The following is a 25,884-nucleotide window of genomic DNA, read 5'->3' as shown; positions in this document are numbered from 1 at the left end:
GCAGCACATTTAAAATAAAGCTAAATGCTAAAGGCTATACGCTACTTTTGGATTCATTTTTGGATTCTGCGTACAAATGAGATTAATGGTGATTAATCAGAGAAATCATGTGATTAATTAGATTAAACATGTTAATTGTTGCCCAGCCCTAATTTCTATCTGAGTTTCACTGACTCAAAGATTTGTGCATGAGAAGAAGAGCCACTTAATTATCCAAGGACGTACTACAGGCCAATGGTGTCAGCAGTGCTTGGTCAGCCGCCAAAGTCCAGCGTGGCAGCAGGTGAGGTTAAAGCCGTCCGAGTGGATAAACCAGCCGTGAGAGGCTGCTGATGACAGCTTTAACTCTGTGTGCAAGAGTGCAAAGCAAGACTTTTACAGAAACAGTTATCTTTTTTATCTGTGTTTCCTCTGCTGAACGACAGGAGCGAAGCTGTGGTTCAAACGCTGAAGAAGAACATGGAAAACGTGTCGGTTTTCAAGAAGAAGTCACGTTTTCTTTTTCTTCTTCAGCACTTTTTATGGGAGAAGAAAGATGGACGGTTGTTGAATGAGGCGCGTTTTACACAAAATATAAAAGAAAACAATACATTTATATTCGTGTTTATTAAAGGAGGATATTACAAATGTTTAACGTAACAACAACACTTTCATTGTCAGAATTTCCAACTAATACGTTGATTTGAGTTGTTCTTAACCATTTTTACCTGAAGGAAACTGAAGACGTAACGATGAAGCAGATTAGAAAATAGATAAAAAATATTGGGACCAAGTTACAGGATTGGTTTGGGTGTCATCCGTGGACACTTGTAATTGTAGAAGAACAAAGGGCCCCAGGCTTGAGCCCTGAGGAACGCCACAGAGCGATTCTCAGATAAAAGGTTAAGAAGTTAGATTCCAGAGCTGTACCCCTGATCCCAACATCAAACTGACCCCACTAACTTGGATTATACGAGTTTAAAAAGTGTGAAACACCCCTCTGGAGCCATGTTGAATCGAGATGAAGCAAAGAAAAGCGAACATAAACACGTCAAAGAAGCTCAACGCTTCAACGTTTTGATCTCAAATATTCTGCTAAATCTGAAGCGTCGGTGAGGAATCTGTTGAACGTCTTAAATCTCAAAGATTTTTCTAACGTGAATCACTGAACGAGGAGTTTGTGAATCTGAAAAAGCTTTAATACTCAAACCTCCAACTTCTTGCCTTTAGGGCTTCAGTTTGAATCAGAAGGAGGCAACCATGGCAGACAACCACTGCGCGTTGGAAAATACCGACTGCGAGTCGTTGCGACCGGCCAGTGACATCACCTTCAGCGCAAACATCAGCCCCGCCCACAGCCTGCAGAGGAAGAAAGTTCTGTGGCAAAACGCCGTAAGGAACATCATCAAGCAGCACAGCCTGTACTCGCTGAGGCTCGCCGGCGGCCTGGAGAGGGGCCGGCACCGCATCACCGTCACCGACGCCTACATCGCCGACATCAACGGGTACACGCTGTGACGTCAGCGACGGGCGGAGCCGACAGCATCCTCTGAGATGAGGCCTGAAGGTTTGCTTTGAGCTGTTCCCTTCACGTTGTCTTGCAGGCAGATCCGCAGTAAGGCATCTCGGGGGACTTTCTGGCATAAGCGGCGTTCGTCGGCGGCTCGCATCCACCCGGTGACGGAGGGGGTTCGCGTGGGAACAGAGAGCACACGGGACTCGCCAACGGATGCCGACTTCTTCGTGTCGTGTGGACTGACGGTGCGAGGCGTCTTCATCCCCACGCTGCAGCACACCTTCAAGTAAAGACGCAGAAATCTGCTGGTTTCCTCAGCTTCTCTAGCTGTATATACAAGAATAAATGTAGATTTAATCCATCAGTGATTATAAACCTGCTGAACAACACACGTTCAGTACTTACTGTATACAAACCCTCTTTGGTCATATTTCAAACTGCACCAGAGTTCATTTGGAGGCAGAACGAGGCCCACTTTCATGTTAGAATTTCCAGCTAATACGTTGATTTGAGTTGTTCTCAACAATTTTTTACCTGAAGGAAACTGAAGACATAACGATGAAGCAGATTATAAGATAGATAAAAAAATATTGGGACCAAGTTACAGGATTGGTTTGGGTGTCATCCGTGGACACTTGTAATTGTAGAAGAACAAAAGGGCCCCGACTTGAGCCCTGAGGAACGCCACAGAGCGATTCTCAGATAAAAGGTTAAGAAGTTAGATTCCAGAGCTGTACCCCTGATCCCAACATCAAACTGACCCCACTAACTTGGATTATACGAGTGTAAAAAGTGTGAAACACCCCTCTGGAGCCATGTTGAATCGAGATGAAGCAAAGAAAAGCGAACATAAACACGTCAAAGAAGCTCAACGCTTCAACGTTTTGCTGTTTCAAACTACGCAAGATCTCAAATATTCTGCTGAATCTGAATCGTCGGTGAGGAATCTGTTGAACGTTGTTGCTCTGACTCTTAAATCTCCCTGAACTCATCAGGTCCGCGGACCTGGAGCAACTCTACCAGCAGTTCTCCTCGGCTCATAGAAGAACGTCGTTGGTCGTCACCAACGTCATCGACATCCTGACCCGGCTGCTCCTGCTGCTGCTGACGTGGCCGCCGGGCTGGGGGGGCGTGGCCTGCGACTGGCTGACGGGCCTGTCGATCGTCCTGTGGGCGGCCATCTTTGTGCTGGCGCTGACCAAGAAGGAGGTGATGTCATCACCACAGGTGCTCAGGTACGCTGGCTTCCTACGTCAGAGTGGTCGGCAGTAACACTGGAAAAAATGCCCCTCCAAAAATAAGTAAAATAAACAACAAATAAAAGACGTTTTTGCTTGAAATAAGCAAAAAAAATCTGCCAATGGAACTAGTGAAAATCGGCTTGTCAAGATTTCTTGAAATAAAATGTGATACTGTATTTAGGACTTTTGAGATAAAAGTGATCTTGAAATTAGCTTAAAAACCTCTTCAAATGTAAAAAAAAAGCTTGTTTCATATGAAATGTGACTCAAAACAATTTGTTTTCAAGACTTTTTCATTTAACAAGATATTCCAGATGTATTGTATTAAAACAAGTCCCTATATCTGGCTGAAATGGTGCTTGTTAGGCAGTTGTGTCTCATATTAAGTGTAATGAGATACTCAATGAGACAAATATACTTGGTAAGATTTAGATTTTTTCCAGTGAAACCGGTCTATCCCCCTCACCTGTGCCCCACCTGTCTCAGGTACCTGTCGGTGGTCAGCTGGGCGTCTCAGACCGTCCAGGTGCTGGTGGGTGTGTTCAGCTGGGCTGAGAGCGACCACTCCTGGTACGTCTTCTTCACCCTGTTCTCCACCTACACCCTGCTGCCCCTCCCACTGCTCTGGTCCATCATCTGCGGGGGCACCACCTCCACCCTGCACCTCGTGGTGGACCTCTGCTCCCACTACGGCAACCAGACTTTCGTCCGAAAGGTTGGGAACCTTGGCGTCCTCCTACCCGTTCTTACCGATGGTTTGGTGGCAGATGAGTAACCGTCTGGTTTTACCTGCGCAGGTGTTGTCCAATGCGCTGCTGTACCTGGCCATGAACACCGCGGGGCTGTTCATTCACTACCTGTCGGACCGGACCCGGCGGCAGAGTTTCTTGGAGACCCGGCGCTGCATCGAGGGACGAGTCCGATTGGAGAGGGAGAACCAAAGACAGGTAGAGTCTAAGCCCCGCCCCCAAAGAGAGGGTGCGTGTCTTTAAGAACACCTGAAGATGACTTCACTCTTAAAGCGTGTTTAGTTTTTTTCAACTTTTATGGTCGCCTACGGAGACCCTCCTCGTCTCTAGCATGCGTCGGCCAACACTCCTATCTATCTATCTACCCGTCGAGGAGACGGAGACTCGCGGAGACCGCAAGGCTTGTGATTGGTCGGCTAACAACAACATTTCCGGAATCTCTTTTCCGGTTTAGCTCCTTCCTCTCAGAACAACAACACCGCTATTTCTGAAAGAGTTTACTGTGTGCCGGTCAACATTTGGTTGAGCTCCAACTCCAACAACAGTCTTTGGCTGTGTTCCAAACCGCATACTTCTCCTACTACTCCTACTAACTTTCTGAGTTAGTATGCGAGTTTGAGTAAGCGAGAAGTTCCCGGATGCATACTAGATTCCTCGAAATGTTGGGTATGCATCATGAGGTTACTACTCATACTCAAACTACCCAAGATGCAACGTAACGTGACGTCGCCGATCGTCATTTTCTGTCAAAACAGCAGTTTCAAGCTAGCTACAACGAGGGTAGGTTCACTTCCTGTTTTCAAAACAAAAGCACCAATTGTATGGTAATGGCTTTCCCTATGATAAAAGGCAACGGGTATTTTATTTTGTGAAAATAACCGGAAGTGCGTTGCTCACTGCGGCTAGCTTTAGTAGCGCCGAATTCGTGGGAACAAAATTGTAAACAGCCGGTATTTTGTCAGGTTTTCAACAGGTTGGGGATCTAAACGACTACTTTCTCACCTGAAAATGTTTCAAATGTTGCTAAAGTTTACAGAGTTTAGAGCTTAAGGGAAATCAGCTTCAGGCCGACTGATTTCGGCTCGGGCAGGAGTGAAATGCATTGTGGGTAAAAGCTCTGCATACTGTCTGATCGATGAGTATGTAGTATGTAGTATGTAGTATGCGGTATGTAGTATGTAGTATGCGGTTTCGAACACAGCCGACCTCTCTCGGTCGCCATCGTTCACTGTGAGGAGTGGAACGGAGCTGGAAGGTGTACAATCAATCAACGACTTTCACCATAGACGTCGCGAAATTAGGTCGTCTACTGAGCGCCGCCTACTGATCGGGAGGTGAACTGCCTTGGGTATCCGAAAGCCCGACGGAGAACTTCGAAAGGTTTAGTGACCACGGAGTCGGATTGGCCGATAGTGAAGGAGTAGCATACTGAGATCTTTATAGTTAAAGATGGTAGTGTGCAGCTAACAGCTTAGCTTAGCACATCTCCGGCTTGGTCCATTACTGTTGATGAGAAAGCATTGTTTGCTAGCATCTGCTGCTAGCTTACAGCTACATGCTAACCTGTTTCCCTCTGGGATCAACAGAGGAACTATCTGTATCTGTATATAGAGCTGGAGAACAGCTTCATCAGGTCTGTGTTTCTGCATTCAATCACACAGCAGGTGTCCAGGGTATGCAACCGGCATTCCGACATCCCGTCACTCAGACATGACGCCACTGCGACATCCCGCCATACCGACACTTTGATACCACCATTCCGACACTTGTTGGGAGCTGTCAGGGTCGGACTGGGAAAAAAAAATCGGCCCTGGCAATTTTCCCCGGGACCAGCCTCCCCCTCAGTATTAATTAGTATTTCCAATCTAATTAAATAAAAATAAAAAACGAGCACAGACCGCTCAGTCAATGGCATGTACCCATAGAAAAAATACACACACATCACACAACCTGACTATCGACTGCTAACAACCATGATCAGTAACCTACACAAACCCAGACACATAATGGCTCGGCGGCCAGCAACCGGATAAACCAATGAAGTGAATCAATCCTGTGAAAGAATGAAAACAAGTGAATGAAACCTGCACTCACCCATTATGAAGTTAACTCTGCCAGCCCCTCCATAACCTGCTCAGCCAACTCCTTGACGTCGGGTATGGTTGGTAACATTACGGCGGCTAGCATTAGCAACGAGGCTGCTAGGCTTGCTAAATCGGTAAGCATTAGGCTACTGAAGAAAGCTAGTCTTTTTAGCTACGTTATGTTATCATCTTTCTTCTCGGCTATAATTCAATTCAATTCAATTCATTTTTATTTATATAGCGCCAAATACAACAAATGTCATCTCAAGGCACTTAGATAGTAAGTCCAATTCAAGCCAATTGGAATTCAATTAATTAATAATAATCATAATTAATAAAATAATCCAATTCGTTCATATAGAGCCAATTCAAAAACAATTTCCTAGCTAAGATAACCTTTGTTTACGGCCACTGGCCCTAACCTGACGCCCTAGCTGTCAAATCACCGGAAGTTTTCACCAGAAGTACTCGCGCACACACAAAAGCTCTCTCCAGACATATCTTTCTTTCATTCCGCCCAGATGAAATTTAATGCCACTCTTCGAAAATCGGCGAAATTTAAGACATTTTATCTGCCGGTGAACCCAAGTGTCCATTGTCCTGATAAAGATCTAGCCTACCAGCTGTTGTGAGGCTTCACTTTGACAGCATTCTCAGTGGTTTAAGGTAAAATAAATTGAGGCAATTGTCACAAAAACAAATAGCATCCGTTTTACACTGCCAAATGAAATATTGGCTACACAACGAGCCCCTCGTCAGCCCTCATCATCAGTAAATTTCTGAGTGGGTGCGATCAGTCTTGCTTGACTTGCGTGTTGGAATGTCTCTCTCTCTCGGGCATTTGTAGCTGGTGCAGCCCTATTATTGCATGGCGAGCTGTCCACGCGTGTGGTGCTGAAATCGCGTGTCGGAATGGTGGTATGTTGAAAAGAAAAAATCATACCGCCATTCCGACAAAAGAAAAAATGAAATTCGGAATGACGGGACGTTTCATTTCTTAAAAAAATGTCACCATTCCGACAATTGAACGTCAATGTCTGAATGGCAGCATGTAACGGGTGTCCAGATGTTGATGGCGGCTAACGTCCGTAAACACACCGCCTTCCTCCAGATGTTTGAGCTGTTTGAGCCTCTCTGGTCGCTCCTCGACTCCGGTCCAAACTGATTCCTCAGTTTTGTCAGAGAGAGTCACTTTCTCTTCAGAAACCAACTCATTAAGAGCTCAGTTTCACGTTGTTGTCATGATATCTTCAGTCGTTGCTCTTTAAATAATCATCGTTGTGCTTTCAGGAGCGCCTGGTGATGTCCGTCCTGCCGCGATTTCTGGTTTTGGAGATGATCGCCGACATGACGACCATGGAGGAATATGTTCTGCCCCAGCAGTTCCATAAGATCTACATCCACCACTACAAAGACGTCAGGTAAACACACAGTTCCATAAGATCTACATCCACCACTACAAAGACAACAGGTAAACACACGGTTCCATAAGATCTACATCCACCACTACAAAGACAACAGGTAACCACACAGTTCCATAAGATCTACATCCACCACTACAAAGACAACAGGTAAACACAGTTCCATAAGATCTACATCCACCACTACAAAGACAACAGGTAAACACACAGTTCCATAAGATCTACATCCACCACTACAAAGACAACAGGTAAACACACAGTTCCATAAGATCTACATCCACCACTACAAAGACAACAGGTAACCACACAGTTCCATAAGATCTACATCCACCACTACAAAGACAACAGGTAACCACACAGTTCCATAAGATCTACATCCACCACTACAAAGACAACAGGTAAACACACAGTTCCATAAGATCTACATCCACCACTACAAAGACAACAGGTAAACACACAGTTCCATAAGATCTACATCCACCACTACAAAGACAACAGGTAAACACACGGTTCCATAAGATCTACATCCACCACTACAAAGACAACAGGTAAACACACGGTTCCATAAGATCTACATCCACCACTACAAAGACAACAGGTAACCACACGGTTCCATAAGATCTACATCCACCACTACAAAGACAACAGGTAACCACACGGTTCCATAAGATCTACATCCACCACTACAAAGACAACAGGTAACCACACGGTTCCATAAGATCTACATCCACCACTACAAAGACAACAGGTAAACACACGGTTCCATCAGATCTACATCCACCACTACAAAGACAACAGGTAACCACACGGTTCCATAAGATCTACATCCACCACTACAAAGACAACAGGTAAACACACGGTTCCATCAGATCTACATCCACTACTACAAAGACAACAGGTAAACACACAGTTCTGCTCGGTGCGTTTCATTAATCCATTAGTTAATCATCAGTTCAAAAAACAGGTTTTTTGGCATTTTAAAATGCATTCTGGGGCTCGTTAAGTGCTTTTCAATCGATTTTCCCATTGAATTTTGGGCCTCTGCGAGACCCAAAACTCATAAGACAGGTCTGCTGTAGACAGCCATGTCATTTTTATCAAGGTCCTGTTTAAATTACAGCTTTTATGGCATTGTCACAATGCATTTTGGGGCTATTTAAGTGCTTTTCAATCGATGTTCTCCTCTGCGATAGTGATGTGTCAGTCGCGAACGATCCGGCTCTAAGAGCCGGCTCTGAAGTGAACGATGGGAGCCGTTTTTTTCTTTCAGTATCTCTCCGTCTCTCCGCCTCCCTGTCGTTGCGCTTATGTTCTGCAAGTGCCACAGAGCCGACAGTTTTTTCCCCACGTCGTTTTTTTTGTACTTCGGTTCCTCGCTGTCTCTCCCCTCCCCCTCACTCTCCCTCTCCTTGCTCGTTTTGCTCTGCTTCTGCCAGTGCTAGACGGAGAGTTTTTTTCCTCGGTCGGTGCCTTAATGTCTCCACTGCCCTCATGTCAAGCGTGGGCTCCACACATCTGACCAATCACACGCAGCTTTCAATTAATAAGGTGACGTGGAAACACTGAAAAAAAGTTTGTCCACTGTTATCCTTTCCTCTGCTGCCCTCATGTCAAGCGTGTGCTGCTTTGATACTTTTTCGTATTGTGGTGGGTGTTTGTATTTATAACTGTTTAATTTATTTTAAGTTATTTTTGTGGATGTGGTGCTATTTTGTGATCATTTAATTGGTTATAATAAAACTTTCATTTATAAAGCATTGTTATGCAGCATTTTTACAAGGGCTTAAAAATGTCAATAATGAAACAAAACGTTATAAAATTAGGTTTACGCTATCAATTAATTAATAATGTAAATATATACTGTATATATGGGGAGCCGTTTGGGAGCCGAACGAGCCGGCTCTCCACAGTAAGAAGAGCCATTAGAGCCGCATCTCGAAAAAGAGCCGAAAATCCCATCAATACTCTGCGAGACCCACAATTCCAAAGATAGGTCTGATGTAGACAGTTATGTCATTTTTTCCTGTTTAAAATACAGTTTTAATGGCATTTTCAAAATGGCCTCATTTTGTGCTTTTCAATCGATTTTCCTATTCAATTTTGCGCTTCTGCCAGTCCCTAAATGGGGGAGACATTTATGTCATTTTTATCAAGGTCCTGTGTAAAATACAGTTTTTATGCCATTTTAAACATGCTTAAGTGCTTAATATTAAGTGCTTTTCAATGCATTTTCCCAATGCATTGTGGGTACTTGCAAAAGGCATCTGGAAGGCCCAATATGGCTCCAAAATGGCTCCATCTTGGCTTTTTCCTCCTAAGCAGTCAATGCAGAGAGTCTCTATTATGAGGAGAGAGAAAGCTGGCGGCTTTTTCCGGGTGGTACTGCACTCTAGGGGGCGCCAACGAAGCAGTGCAGAGCAGGCAGAACTCTGTGGTGGTACTATGAGATCCACCTTAGATGCAGCCATTGCTTTGGATAGAATTTTTTATATTTTTTCATTTTAATTTTCCTAAAGGCAGGATAAATTATCCTTTCAAACGGCTCTTGGTTTGATTTTTTAGACTCACTAGATTTTTTAAAAATACACATTTATTGTCAGTATTGCATCCCGAGTGACGTCACGCATGTGGCATCACTTTACGGCATGGTCAGTCCTAGCGCTGAGCTAGCAGAGAGGTGTTAGCTCAAATAGTTACAGAATTCAGCACAGCCCTTTTACATACTCTCTGACTAGCCTCTGGTTTAGCTTTGGTTGTTGTTAGCAGCACCAGGTTAGCACTCTGGCACAGTGGACGAGTGCCGTAAAGCAGCCGGTCGTAATCAGCCGTGCGTTCTTCAGATTCCGTTAGCTAGATGCTAGCGGAGACTGACTCGCAAATGCCAGACCTGTAAGAAAACAGAAAGATATAACTCCCAGGTTATTGTACTTTCTATATAAATCCACATCCCTCTGTCAGAAATCACAGTATTATTTTCAGGTTTCAGCCGCTAGCGGGGACATTTTTTGAGTTATTAGCGCCAGCCCTATGGCCAATCTCATTCTGCACTCGCTCGCCAGCGCCCCCAGAGAAAATCAACTGAACTGCAGCCAAATTTTGTATAATGGGGCGAATAGGAAGTGGAACGGCTGTCTGTAAAAGGGCTGTGGTCTCTGTCTCAGCCCTGAGCAGGCTGTTAAGCTTGTTGCTAGGAGACAGCTCGTTAGCATGCGAGCAGCTCCAACTGACACAGACTATTGTGCTGTTTAAAATCACACTACTTTTCACTGTTGCCTACTTTCTCGAACAAACAGTCACAGTTCGAAAAGTAAATGCCGTATCCGGATAATTTTTGAACCGTGAGCGCCCCAAGGGACGGCAGAAGCCAGCGGTGTAATTTTCATTCGGCTACTATCTGTGGCTCGTTTTTTATGGCAGTTTTAAAATCATTTTTACACATTGATTTTATCAGTTTAGCCGTTTATAATGTCAGTTGGAAGGACTAAATCTGTGTGGCAGAGGTCAATGAGTGTGACTTTGTGTGAAAGAGGACGAAAATGCCTAAGTTTTGAGATAAAATTTGTCCAGATCATTAACAACTCATTAATCAGTTAATCTGAACGCTTCGTGTTTCTGCAGCATCCTGTTCGCCGACATCATCGGCTTCACGTCGCTGTCGTTGATCCTTTCGGCTCAGGAACTCGTTAAAACTCTCAACGAGCTCTTCGGACGCTTCGACAGGCTGGCCGAGGTCAGACCCCCCCGCCCGCCAAAGCGTGTCCTCAGATTGTTTCTGGTTTCTGGCTCGGTGATGGAGAACAGACGCTGAGTCCGTCCTTGTGTCCCTGCAGGAGCACCAGTGTCTGCGCATCAAGATCCTGGGCGACTGTTACTACTGCGTCTCAGGCGTCCCGAAGCCTCAGCGAGGACACGCCCGCTGCTGCGTGGAGATGGGCCTCAGCATGATCAGCACCATACGGTAACACGGTAACACCACACGGTAACACCATACGGTAACACGGTAACACCACACGGTAACAGCATACGGTAACACGGTAACACCACACGGTAACAGCATACGGTAACACGGTAACACCATACGGTAACACGGTAACACCATACGGTAACACGGTAACACCATACGGTAACACGGTAACACCACACGGTAACAGCATACGGTAACACGGTAACACCATACGGTAACAGCATACGGTAACACGGTAACACCATACGGTAACACGGTAACAGCATACGGTAACACGGTAACACCATACGGTAACACGGTAACAGCATACGGTAACACGGTAACAGCATACGGTAACACGGTAACAGCATACGGTAACACGGTAACACCATACGGTAACACGGTAACACCATACGGTAACACGGTAACACCATACGGTAACAGCATACGGTAACACGGTAACAGCATACGGTAACAGCATACGGTAACACGGTAACACCATACGGTAACACGGTAACACCATACGGTAACAGCATACGGTAACACCATACGGTAACACCATACGGTAACACCATACGGTAACACGGTAACACGGTAACACCATACGGTAACACCATACGGTAACACCATACGGTAACACGGTAACACCATACGGTAACAGCATACGGTAACACCATACGGTAACACGGTAACACCACACGGTAACAGCATACGGTAACACGGTAACACCATACGGTAACACGGTAACAGCATACGGTAACACGGTAACAGCATACGGTAACACGGTAACACCATACGGTAACAGCATACGGTAACAGCATACGGTAACACGGTAACAGCATACGGTAACACGGTAACACCATACGGTAACAGCATACGGTAACAGCATACGGTAACACGGTAACACCATACGGTAACACCATACGGTAACACCGTAACACCATACGGTAACACCGTAACACCATACGGTAACACCATACGGTAACACCATACGGTAACACGGTAACACCATACGGTAACACGGTAACACCATACGGTAACACCGTAACACCATACGGTAACACCATACGGTAACACCATACGGTAACACGGTAACACCATACGGTAACACGGTAACACCATACGGTAACACCATACGGTAACACCATACGGTAACACCATACGGTAACACCACACGGTAACACCATACGGTAACACCATACGGTAACATCATACGGTAACACGGTAACACCATACGGTAACACCATACGGTAACACGGTAACACCATACGGTAACACCATACGGTAACACGGTAACACCATACGGTAACACCATACGGTAACACGGTAACACCACACGGTAACACCATGCGGTAACACCATACGGTAACAGCATACGGTAACACGGTAACAGCATACGGTAACAGCATACGGTAACACCATACGGTAACAGCACACGGTAACACCATACGGTAACAGCATACGGTAACACGGTAGCAGCATACGGTAACACCATACGGTAACACCATACGGTAACACGGTAACACCACACGGTAACACCATACGGTAACACCACACGGTAACACCATACGGTAACACCATACGGTAACACCATACGGTAACACGGTAACACCACACGGTAACACCATACGGTAACACCATACGGTAACACGGTAACACCATACGGTAACACCATACGGTAACACGGTAACACCATACGGTAACACCATACGGTAACACCATACGGTAACACCATACGGTAACAGCATACGGTAACACGGTAACAGCATACGGTAACAGCATACGGTAACAGCACACGGTAACACCACACGGTAACAGCATACCGTAACAGCATACGGTAACACCACACGGTAACACCATGCGGTAACACCATACGGTAACAGCATACGGTAACACAGTAACAGCATACGGTAACAGCATACGGTAACAGCACACGGTAACACCACACGGTAACAGCATACGGTAACAGCATACGGTAACACCACACGGTAACACCATGCGGTAACACCATACGGTAACAGCATACGGTAACACGGTAACAGCATACGGTAACAGCATACGGTAACACGGTAACAGCATACGGTAACAGCATACGGTAACACGGTAACAGCATACGGTAACAGCATACGGTAACAGCATACGGTAACACGGTAACAGCATACGGTAACAGCATACGGTAACACGGTAACACCATACGGTAACAGCATACGGTAACAGCATACGGTAACACGGTAACAGCATACGGTAACACCATACGGTAACACGGTAACACCATACGGTAACACCATACGGTAACACGGTAACAGCATACGGTAACAGCATACGGTAACAGCATACGGTAACAGCATACGGTAACACGGTAACAGCATACGGTAACAGCATACGGTAACACGGTAACACCATACGGTAACAGCATACGGTAACACGGTAACAGCATACGGTAACAGCATACGGTAACACGGTAACAGCATACGGTAACAGCATACGGTAACAGCATACGGTAACACGGTAACACCATACGGTAACAGCATACGGTAACACGGTAACACCATACGGTAACAGCATACGGTAACAGCATACGGTAACACGGTAACAGCATACGGTAACAGCATACGGTAACACGGTAACACCATACGGTAACAGCATACGGTAACACGGTAACAGCATACGGTAACAGCATACGGTAACACGGTAACAGCATACGGTAACAGCATACGGTAACAGCATACGGTAACACGGTAACAGCATACGGTAACAGCATACGGTAACACGGTAACACCATACGGTAACAGCATACGGTAACAGCATACGGTAACACGGTAACAGCATACGGTAACACCATACGGTAACACGGTAACACCATACGGTAACACCATACGGTAACACGGTAACACCATACGGTAACAGCATATGGTAACAGCATACGGTAACACGGTAACAGCATACGGTAACAGCATACGGGAACACGGTAACACCATACGGTAACAGCATACGGTAACACGGTAACAGCATACGGTAACACCATACGGTAACAGCATACGGTAACACGGTAACACCATACGGTAACACCATACGGTAACACGGTAACACCACACGGTAACACCATACGGTAACAGCACACGGTAACACCACACGGTAACAGCATACGGTAACAGCATACGGTAACACCACACGGTAACACCATGCGGTAACACCATACGGTAACACCATACGGTAACAGCATACGGTAACACGATAACAGCATACGGTAACACCACACGGTAACACCATGCGGTAACACCATACGGTAACACCATACGGTAACAGCATACGGTAACACGATAACAGCATACGGTAACAGCATACGGTAACACGGTAACAGCATACGGTAACACCATACGGTAACACGGTAACACCATACGGTAACACCATACGGTAACACGGTAACACCACACGGTAACACCATACGGTAACACCATACGGTAACACGGTAACACCACACGGTAACACCATACGGTAACAGCATACGGTAACACGGTAACACCATACGGTAACACCATACGGTAACACCATACGGTAACACGGTAACACCACACGGTAACACCATGCGGTAACACCATACGGTAACACCATACGGTAACAGCATACGGTAACACGGTAACACCATACGGTAACAGCATACGGTAACACCATACGGTAACACGGTAACACCATACGGTAACACCATACGGTAACACCATACGGTAACACCATACGGTAACAGCATACGGTAACACCATACGGTAACACCATACGGTAACACCATACGGTAACAGCATACGGTAACACCACACGGTAACACCATACATACAGTAACAGCGTATGGTAACAGCGTACGGTAACAGCGTACGGTAACAGCGTACGGTAACAGTATACGGTAACACCACACGGTAACAGCATACATACAGTAACAGCGTACGGTAACAGCGTACGGTAACAGCATACGGTAACAGCATACGGTAACAATGTACGGTAACAGCATACGGTAACACGGTAACACTGTACGGTAGCACCATACGGTAACAGCGTACATACGGTAACAGCGTACATACGGTAACACCGTACATACGGTAACACCACACGGTAACAGCATACATACGGTAACAGCGTACGGTAACAACGTACGGTAACAGCATACGGTAACAATGTACGGTAACACCACACGGTAACACCACACGGTAACACCACACGGTAACACCAGACGGTAACACCATACGGTAACAGCACACGGTAACACCACACGGTAACACCAGACGGTAACACCATACGGTAACACCACACGGTAACACCACACGGTAACAGCATACGGTAACAGCGTACGGTAACAGCGTACGGTAACAGCGTACGGTAACAGCGTACGGTAACAGCGTACGGTAACAGCGCCACCTGCTCGCCGTTCCCTCGGGGCGCCACAGTGACCCGTGCGTGACGTGTTGCAGGTACGTTCGGCGGGAGCTGCAGCAGGAGGTGGACATGCGGATCGGCGTGCACTCGGGCTCCGTCCTCTGTGGCGTGATGGGTCTCCAGAAGTGGCAGTTCGACATCTGGAGCTGGGACGTGGACATCGCCAACAGTCTGGAGGCTGCCGGAGTGCCAGGGTCAGACACACGAAACTACACCGTCACTTTAACCCTGTACCAGCTGCTGAAAAGTTGGTACTTTTAAAGGAACACCAGAGAATTTGGCTCATTTCTGATCTTTAGCGCCCCCTACAGCTGTGAGATGTAACATCATTGTAATAAAAACAAAGCTCTGTGTGAAACACATATCTGTTTTTATTTATTGTTTGAGCTAACGGCTAAACACTTCCTGTTAGCTGCATGAGCTAACGGTGAAACACTTCCTGTTAGCTGCATGAGCTAACGGCCAAACACTTCCTGTTAGGTGCATGAGCTAAAGGTGAAACACTTCCTGTTAGCTGCATGAGCTAACGGCCAAACACTTCCTGTTAGCTGCATGAGCTAACGGTGAAACTCTTCCTGTTAGCTGCATGAGCTAACGGTGAAACTCTTCCTGTTAGCTGCATGAGCTAACGGCCAAACACTTCCTGTTAGGTGCATGAGCTAAAGGTGAATAACTTCCTGTTAGCTGCATGAGCTAACGGCCAAACACTTCCTGTTAGCTGCATGAGCTAACGGTGAAACTCTTCCTGTTAGCTGCATGAGCTAACGGTGAAACTCTTCCTGTTAGCTGCATGAGCTAATGGTGAAACACTTCCTGTTAGCTGCATAAGCTAACGGTGAAACACTTAATGTTAGCTGCATGAGCTAACGGCCAAATGCTTCCTGTTAGCTGCATGAGCTAACGGCGTCGCTGATACTGCGTTTTATTTCATTCATCAGTTTACTTGAACATTTTGAACACAAAGAGGCTGTAATTCAGGGATAATTCGGATAAAAGGTCAGTTATCTGGTGGTAGAAACCAGATCTGATGTGTTAAAGGAGACTTTCAGCCTGTTTTATTCAGAGTGGGGGGGAGGCTTAAAGGGTTAAAAATGGTTGTAAACACCTAAAAGTGAAACAGAGGAGTTGAAACTGACACCTCTGATCCTTACAGCTGAACTGTATCTTCATGGAAACCCAGTTCAGAGGGTATCTGTAAGGAGATTATTAGATCAGGATCTGAACTCTTTGTCTCCTCTCAGGCAGGTTCACATCTCACAGGCCACCCTGGACTGCCTGGACGGGATCTACGAGGCGGAGAAGGGGTGTGGCCAGGAACGCAGCGAGTTTCTACGGAAACACAACATCGACACGTACCTGATCCGCCCGGGGTCACGGGAAGAGACCAAACCCCAGAAAGCCAGGCGCCCAAGCTATGACAGCATGACCACATGGAGCGCCGAGCTGCCGTTCGGAGACATTCTGGGGATGAATTTTGTGAGTCCAACGAAGATATTTTAGGGTCCAGAAATCATCAGTTAGGAAGAAGTACGGCAGCTCAGTGGGCTCAGCATCTGGCACATCTGTCTCTTCGATGGCCAACAGGCTCATCAGAGGGTCTGATCCCCCCTGGTTCTTCATCAGGACTCAGAGAAACCCAGTCCTCATTACTGCTGACACACTGGTTTCCATTCAGATATTAACTGCCAAACACTTCCCGTTAGTTGCGTGAGCTAACGGCCAAACACTTCCCGTTAGCTGCGTGAGCTAACAGCCAAACACTTCCCGTTAGTTGCGTGAGCTAACGGCCAAACACTTCCCGTTAGCTGCATGAGCTAACAGCCAAACACTTCCCGTTAGTTGCGTGAGCTAACGGCCAAGCACTTCCTGTTAGCTGCATGAGCTAATGGCCAAACGCTTCCTGTTAGCTGCATGAGCTAATGGCCAAACGCTTCCTGTTAGCTGCATGAGCTAACGGCCAAACACTTCCCGTTAGCTGCGTGAGCTAACAGCCAAACACTTCCCGTTAGTTGCGTGAGCTAACGGCCAAGCACTTCCTGTTAGCTGCATGAGCTAATGGCCAAACGCTTCCTGTTAGCTGCATGAGCTAATGGCCAAACGCTTCCCGTTAGCTGCATGAGCTAACGGCCAAACGCTTCCCGTCAGCTGCATGAGCTAACGGCCAAACGCTTCCCGTCAGCTGCATGAGCTAACGGCCAAGCACTTCCTGTTAGCTGCATGAGCTAATGGCCAAACGCTTCCTGTTAGCTGCATGAGCTAACGGCCAAACTCTTCCTGTTAGCTGCATGAGCTAACGGCCAAACGCTTCCCGTCAGCTGCATGAGCTAACGGCCAAACACTTCCCGTTAGCTGCATGAGCTAACGGCCAAACGCTTCCCATTAGCTGCATGAGCTAACGGCCAAACGCTTCCCGTCAGCTGCATGAGCTAACGGCCAAACGCTTCCCGTCAGCTGCATGAGCTAACGGCCAAACGCTTCCCGTCAGCTGCATGAGCTAACGGCCAAACGCTTCCCGTCAGCTGCATGAGCTAACGGCCAAACACTTCCCGTTAGCTGCATGAGCTAACGGCCAAACGCTTCCCATTAGCTGCATGAGCTAACGGCCAAACGCTTCCCATTAGCTGCATGAGCTAACGGCCAAACGCTTCCCGTTAGCTGCTTGAGCTAACGGCCAAACGCTTCCCGTCAGCTGCGTGAGCTAACGGCCAAACGCTTCCCGTCAGCTGCGTGAGCTAACGGCCAAACGCTTCCCGTTAGCTGCGTGAGCTAACGGCCAAACGCTTCCCGTTAGCTGCATGAGCTAACGGCCAAACGCTTCCCATTAGCTGCATGAGCTAACAGCCAAACGCTTCCCGTTAGCTGCGTGAGCTAACGGCCAAACGCTTCCCATTAGCTGCATGAGCTAACAGCCAAACGCTTCCCGTTAGCTGCGTGAGCTAACGGCCAAACGCTTCCCGTTAGCTGCGTGAGCTAACGGCCAAACGCTTCCCGTTAGCTGCATGAGCTAACGGCCAAACGCTTCCCGTTAGCTGCATGAGCTGACGGCCAAACACTTCCCTTTATTTGCATGATTTTTACTATTGAGAATGAGGAGTTGTCGTCATAGTACAGAGCCCCGCCCCTATCCGCCATGTTGGCAGAATGCTAGTGAGAAAACGCCGTTCTCTCCGTTCGTTTACATTGTACGCGTGTGTTTTTAAATCAGTAAGTGTAAACAGTATGGAATTGCAAGAACATGCCTGGAAATCAATGCTGTGTGAAGAACTGTTCCAGTACCTCACATAATACGTTTGGGAAACATAGGAACAACGAAATACGTTATTTTAGGTTTCCTAAATGGATGCAGCATCAGGGAGAGCAGGTGTCTGACCTGCTGCAGGGAGCTCGTAAGGATCAATATTTTGGATGCTGGACAGTTTCTCCAAATACCGCTGCTTTGCGCTTGTAATAAGCTTGTCCCTGTAAGGTCCCTTTGCTTTCGCCTTATCTCTCTGCATTGCTTTGCTTTCTTTCTTTTGTATTAGTCTCTGCCCTGCCGAAATGACAAATGCGGGAAGATATCCGTTAAGTTAATGGCGTTGCCCCTGGCAACCAATAGATTCTTCTGCCAACATGGCCGACCGGCCGACCGGCCGACCGGAGTCACGTGACTCCTCATTCTCAATACTTTTCCTATATTTCCATTAGCTAACGGTGTCACTGATACTGCGTTTTATTTCATTCATCAGTTTACTAGAACATTATGAACACAAAGAGGCTGTAATTCAGGGATAATTCGGATAAAAGGTCAGTTATCTGGTGGTAGAAACCAGATCTGATGTGTTAAAGGAGACTTTCAGCCTGTTTTCTTCAGTGGGGGGGGGGGGGGGGGGGGGGGCTTAAAGGGTTGTAAACACCTAAAAGTGAAACAGAGGAGTTGAAACTGAATTGTTATGTTTCTTCATACATTGTGAATGACTTCTTCTGTGGTATCGGGCGCCATTGTCTCAGCACTACTGATATAAACCGTCACGGCGCTGTGTTGACGTCAAAGTTTGCATAAGCAATGACCAATGGGACGAGCCGGTTGCTCTGATTCACTACAGATCTCTTCTTGTCCTTTCTGGCACGCCATAGATCCTCGCCACTTTCACCAACGGCTCGCTCACCCAGCTGCCCAATCAGATTGCAGTTCAGCACTCGGGATCGCGGGAGGTCAACAAAAGGATTCGCCAGGCAATCGAAGTTCGAAGCAGCGAGCGAATGAGGAAGGAGCACATCACCATCTTCACACAGGTGTTCAAGGACTCCCAAATGGAGGGAATGGTAACTCCCCTTGGTGGGCGGGGCTTGTTTTGACATGTAACTGGCAGTTTGGTGATGATTTTCTTGTCTTGTAGTACTCTCAGATGAGGGATGAACTCTTCAAATCCAACATGGTTTGTTCCTTCATCCTGCTCATACTGCTGATGGCCGTCCAGGTGCTGATCCCCGCCCCGAGGTACACCTGTCCACCCCCGAGCCGAGTTTTACTGTTGGGTACATCGGTGCGATATATTTATGACTCACAGACGGGACTAACTGTCAAACACTTCCTGTTAGCTGCATGAGCTAACGGCCAAACACTTCCCATTAGCTGCGTGAGCTAACGGCCAAACACTTCCCCTTAGCTGCGTGAGCTAAAGGCCAAACACTTCCCCTTAGCTGCGTGAGCTAACGGCCAAACACTTCCCCTTAGCTGCGTGAGCTAACGGCCAAACACTTCCCCTTAGCTGCGTGAGCTAACGGCCAAACATTCCCCTTAGCTGCGTGAGCTAACGGCCAAACACTTCCCCTTAGCTGCGTGAGCTAACGGCCAAACACTTCCCCTTAGCTGCGTGAGCTAACGGCCAAACACTTCCCCTTAGCTGCGTGAGCTAAAGGCCAAACACTTCCCCTTAGCTGCGTGAGCTAACGGCCAAACACTTCCCCTTAGCTGCGTGAGCTAACGGCCAAACACTTCCCCTTAGCTGCGTGAGCTAACGGCCAAACACTTCCCCTTAGCTGCGTGAGCTAAAGGCCAAACACTTCCCCTTAGCTGCGTGAGCTAACGGCCAAACACTTCCCCTTAGCTGCGTGAGCTAAAGGCCAAACACTTCCCCTTAGCTGCGTGAGCTAACGGCCAAACACTTCCCCTTAGCTGCGTGAGCTAAAGGCCAAACACTTCCCCTTAGCTGCGTGAGCTAACTGTCAAACACTTCCTGTTAGCTGCGTGAGCTAACGGCCAAACACTTCCCCTTAGCTGCGTGAGCTAACGGCCAAACACTTCCCCTTAGCTTCCTGTTAGCTACATGAGCTAACGGCCAAACACTTCCCCTTAGCTGCGTGAGCTAACGGCCAAACACTTCCCCTTAGCTGCGTGAGCTAACGGCCAAACACTTCCCCTTAGCTGCGTGAGCTAACGGCCAAACACTTCCCCTTAGCTGCGTGAGCTAACGGCCAAACACTTCCCCTTAGCTGCGTGAGCTAACGGCCAAACACTTCCCCTTAGCTGCATGAGCTAACGGCCAAACACTTCCCCTTAGCTTCCTGTTAGCTACATGAGCTAACGGCCAAACACTTCCCCTTAGCTGCATGAGCTAACGGCCAAACACTTCCCCTTAGCTGCATGAGCTAACGGCCAAACACTTCCCCTTAGCTGCGTGAGCTAACGGCCAAACACTTCCCCTTAGCTGCATGAGCTAACGACATCACTGAGCATTTCATCAGTTTACTGGAACATTTTGAACACGAAGACACTGTAATTCAGGGATAATTCAGATTTAGCTTTTTATCATCTAAATGAAGTTGAAAATGTCTAATGATAGAAAATAAGAGCGCTAATCTGTGCCGTTAGAGTTTATTTACATTTATAGACGACCTGCAGCTCTCACACCTTTCATACCTATAAGACAACATCATCAGCGTAAAACCAAATACTTCGGGTCACATCTCCTGATGTAACTGTTCAGACCAACCATCATCCGTGCAGGTTGTGTCCGATGGTGGTGCAGTTCGTTGTCAGCGGGTGCGTTTACTTCCTGCTCCTGCTGCTGACTCTGGGGGAGGAGTTTAAGCGTTGCCCCGCCCCCTTGCAGTGGCTCTGCTGCTGGCTTCACGAAACTAAGAGCGCCCGCACGCTGTTCACCCTCACCGCCATCGCCGTCAACTTCGGGATCGCCTCGGCGGACATCGTGAGTCTCACTGTCGTCATTTATCAGAGGTGGTATGTTAAGACTCGGGAGAAAAAGGTTACTTTCAGGACTTTCCTGAGGAGAAGTCAAGATGTTCCTTCTTCCTTCTTCCTTTATCTCTCTCTAGCTTTGGTGTGATTCCATGGAAGTCGGCAGCGGCAACTCCTCGCTGGCTCCGCCCACCTCCGCCTGGTCGGACATCAACATCTGCACGCACCCAAAGGTAGACGCGCACACATCGATCTCTTCATCGTGCTGTATCCGTTGGTGCGACCGTAACCGGCGACCTTCCTCGCCAACAGTACATGGTGCTGAGCGGCGTGGTCGCCCTGGTTACCTGCGCCGTCTTCCTCCGGCTGAGCTGCGTTCTGCAGCTGGCGCTGCTGTCGGTGGCCGCCGTGTTCTACACCTACGTCATGGAGACCCACAGGTGCGTGTGCTGCGCTCAGGTGCTGTGGGACGGATGTAAACTGGAGCTTATGGGTGAAAATATTGTCCGTGCTTTGTGTGCTTTGTTTCCTTCTGGTTTCCTTCTGGCTTCCTTCTGGTTTCCTTCTGGCTTCCTTCTGGTTTCCTTCTGGTTTCCTTCTGGTTTCCTTCTGGCTTCCTTCTGGCTTCCTTCTGGCTTCCTTCTGGCTTCCTTCTGGTTTCCTTCTGGTTTCCTTCTGGTCAGCTCCCATCAGCTGTGCAGGAGGGGGGTGTGTGCGGTTCTCATGATGATGTTCATGGTGGCCGTTCTCTATAACAGCAGACAGGTGAAGTGAACAACTACTACTGTGATAAAGAAACTGCTCATCATCTCTGTAGTCTGATTAAAGTCAACACTCAGCTGCTTTTACAGCTTTAAACAGATTACTCTGGAATTCAGAAAATCCTTGATTTAAATTTTTTGTTACATTTATTTTACTTTTTTTTAAACATTGTTTTTTTACATTTATTTATATCTATTTTACTTTTTTTTAAACTTTTTTTACATTTATTTTAAAAATTGTTTACATTTATTTAACTTTTTTTTAAACATCTTTTTAAACATTTTTTAAAACTTTTTTTTACATTTATTTTGCATTTATTTGACTTTTTTTTTACATTTATTTTTACTATATTACTTATTTTTACTAATATATATATTTGTGTCTTTTTGAAGCCGTCTTGAGCATCTTTGCCATCGTCTGGTCTCCTTTTCATCTCTGTATCATCCCTTTTTGGACCCTTGTGCTCTCTGAGTTGTATCGACTCACCTTCTTCTTCGTTGGTAGCTTGAGGCGACGGCCCGGTTGGACTTCCTGTGGCGGCTCCAGGCGAGGAAGGAGGTGGAGGACATGAAGGAGCAGCGGGAGCACAACGAGTGCCTGCTGCTGAACATCCTGCCCGCCCACGTGGCGCAGCACTTCCTGCAGAGCGACAGTAACAGCGAGGTACCCGACGCACTCGCCTAACAATGAAAGGTGTGGTGTGGGCGTGTCTCATTCAGTGTGGGCGGGGCTTGTTTCACCAGGAGTTGTACTCGCAGTCGTACGAGCGCGTCGGCGTGCTGTTCGCCTCTCTGCCCGGATTCTCCCGGCTCTACGAGCAGAAGGAGCTCGTCCACCAGCACGTCGAGTGTCTCCGCCTCCTCAACCACATCGTCAGCGACTTCGACGAGGTGGCGCACGCACGCAACCACGCACGCACGCACGCACGCCTCTGTACCAGGCTAACATCAGGCTAACATCATGCTAACATCGGGCTTACATCGGGCGAACACCAGGCTAACATCAGGCTACCACCAAGCTAACATCAGGCTAACACCAAGCTACCACCAGGCTAACACCAGGCTAACCTCAGGCTAACACCAGGCTAACACCAGGTTAACACCAGGCTACCACCAAGCTAACACCAGGCTAACACCAGGCTAACATCAGGCTAACATGAGGCTAACACCAGGCTAACACCAGGCTAACACCTAGCTAACACCAGGCTAACATGAGGCTAACATCAGGCTAACATTAGGCTAACATCAGGCTAACATCATGCTAACATCAGGTTAACACCAGGTTAACATCAGGCTAACACCAGGCTAACACCAGGCTAACACCAGGCTAACACCTAGCTAACACCAGGCTAACATGAGGCTAACATCAGGCTAACATTAGGCTAACATCAGGCTAACATCAGGCTAACATCAGGCTAACATGTCTGCAGCTGCTGGAGGAGCGTTACTTCCAGGCGGTGGAGAAGATCAAAACCAACGGCAGCTCCTACATGGTGGCCTCCGGCCTGTCGCCTGACAAACAGGTGAGACCTGCTCCCACAGGTGACCTTTACACACAGGTGAGAGGCGTGGCCAAAGGCCTCACCCGTGTCTTTGTGCTCAGGACTGTGAGGACGGCTGGCGCCACCTCGGCGAGCTGGTGCTGCTCGCCCTCGCCATGCAGGAAACTCTGAAACACATCAACACGCACACGGGGAACGACTTCCAGCTGCGGGTCGGTGAGTTTCACACCTGAACACAGACCGATCTGCATCTGTAGGTGAAGCTCAGCGTGACCTCTGACCTCCAGGCATCGCACACGGCCCGGTGGTCGCGGGCGTGATCGGCGCCTCCAAACCTCAGTACGACATCTGGGGCTCCACGGTGAACATGGCGAGCAGGATGGAGAGCACCGGGGTCACCGGGAGGATTCAGGTGAGCACAGCCGTCCGTGGGAGGGGCCCGTGTTGGCGTGGCGTTGATAAGCTCCTCCCCTTCCTCAGGTGCCTGAATCCACCAGCTCTATTCTGGTCGAACGGGGCTTCCTACGGCAGCTCAGAGGAGCCATTTATGTCAAAGGCATCAGCGAACGCCAAGGCAAGGTGAGCCGCCACGTGCACGATGATAACAAAACGATGAATCTGGCAAAGATTAACATGAAGGAAAGAGTTTTAATCTGTTTAAACTCGGGCTGGGCGAGTTAACTCGTTAATTATTTAACGCCGATAAATATTTTATCTCGCATTAACACACCCGTTTTTATTGTTCATTTTATTTTGTAAAGGTCTGTCGCTCACAGGCTTTTATTTTGTAAAGTCTGTTGCTCACAGGCTTTTATTTTGTAAAAGTCTGTCGCTCAGAGGCTTTTATTATGTAAAACTCTGTTGCTCACAGGCTTTTATTTTGTAAAAGACTGTTGCTCACAGGCTTTTATTTTGTAAAAGTCTGTCGCTCAGAGGCTTTTATTATGTAAAACTCTGTTGCTCACAGGCTTTTATTTTGTAAAAGACTGTTGCTCACATTCTTTTATTTTGTAAAAGTCTGTTGCTCACAGGCTTTTATTTTGTAAAAGTCTGTTGCTCACAGGCTTTTATTTTTGTAAAAGTCTTCTGCTCACAGGCTTTTATTTTGTAAAAGTCTGTTGCTCACAGGCTTTTATTTTTGTAAAAGTCTTCTGCTCACATGCTTTTATTTTGTAAAAGTCTGTTGCTCACAGGCTTTTATTTTGTAAAAGTCTGTTGATCACAGGCTTTTATTTTTGTAAAAGTCTTCTGCTCACAGGCTTTTATTTTGTAAAAGTCTGTTGATCAGAGACTTTTATTTTGTAAAAGTCTGTTGCTCACAGGCTTTTATTTTGTAAAAGTCTGTTGATCATAGGCTTTTATTTTTGTAAAAGTCTTCTGCTCAAAGGCTTTTATTTTGTGAAAGTCTGTTGCTCACAGGCTTTTATTATGTAAAAGTCTGTTGATCACAGGCTTTTATTTTGTAAAAGTCTGTTGCTCACAGGCTTTTATTATGTAAAAGTCTGTTGATCACAGGCTTTTATTTTGTAAAAGACTGTTGCTCACAGGCTTTTATTTTGTAAAGCAAAAGACTGTTGCTCACAGGCTTTTATTTTGTAAAGCAAAAGGCTGTGAGCAAAAGGCTTTTATTTTGTAAAAGTTTGTCGCTCAGAGGCTTTAATTTTGTAAAACACCTGCTTCAGGTTCGCACCTTCTTCATGAGCAGCCGGGACGAGCGGTCCAGCTTGGTGGAGCGCGGCGGTGGGCGGGGCCTCAACCAGAGCAGGAGCACCCTGGGAGCTGTAGTCTACGGGCTGGTGCAGGCGAGGAAGAGGGAGAAGATGAGGGAGGAGAACGGAGGCTTCCACCTGGTGGAGGCGTGGTAGGAGGGAAGGTTTAAGCTTCCTGCTCAGAGGAGGAGGACGCCATTAAGGCTCCTTCTTCGTCCTCTTAGTGCTGGAATCTTTCTCTGCTCGATGTTTCCAGCAGAACATTCTTCTTAACGTGGAGAAAAGAAAATTAACCCTCCATCTTTAAGATGAAGGAGGGAAGAACGCTGCAGGACTCTTTAAAGGAAACGTTTGTGTAGTTACTCCCCCTCACCAC

The 25,884-nt window shown here is 47.2% G+C and overlaps 1 protein-coding gene across 1 annotated transcript; it reads left to right on the top strand.

Moving 5' to 3' along the window:
* The first annotated feature begins 2,657 nt into the window (after positions 1-2,657).
* Positions 2,658-25,884, top strand: LOC142391288 (adenylate cyclase type 8-like). The gene is made up of 21 exons (XM_075477056.1): positions 2,658-2,730; positions 3,223-3,451; positions 3,534-3,683; positions 6,860-6,990; positions 10,609-10,720; positions 10,821-10,948; positions 15,391-15,549; positions 16,597-16,831; positions 19,472-19,660; positions 19,735-19,844; positions 21,354-21,546; positions 21,674-21,769; positions 21,849-21,976; positions 22,220-22,301; positions 22,803-22,961; positions 23,042-23,188; positions 23,728-23,820; positions 23,901-24,015; positions 24,087-24,211; positions 24,280-24,378; positions 25,482-25,884. Exons 1-21 carry the CDS (start codon positions 2,708-2,710, stop codon positions 25,662-25,664), a joined length of 2,886 nt encoding a protein of 961 aa, XP_075333171.1. The 5' UTR covers positions 2,658-2,707; the 3' UTR covers positions 25,665-25,884.

The sequence above is a fragment of the Odontesthes bonariensis genome, chromosome 11 (assembly GCF_027942865.1).
Source record: "Odontesthes bonariensis isolate fOdoBon6 chromosome 11, fOdoBon6.hap1, whole genome shotgun sequence".
NCBI classification, from domain to species: Eukaryota; Metazoa; Chordata; class Actinopteri; order Atheriniformes; family Atherinopsidae; genus Odontesthes; species Odontesthes bonariensis.
Note: the sequence above shows the minus strand (reverse complement) of the source record. Positions and strands in the feature narration are given on the sequence as shown.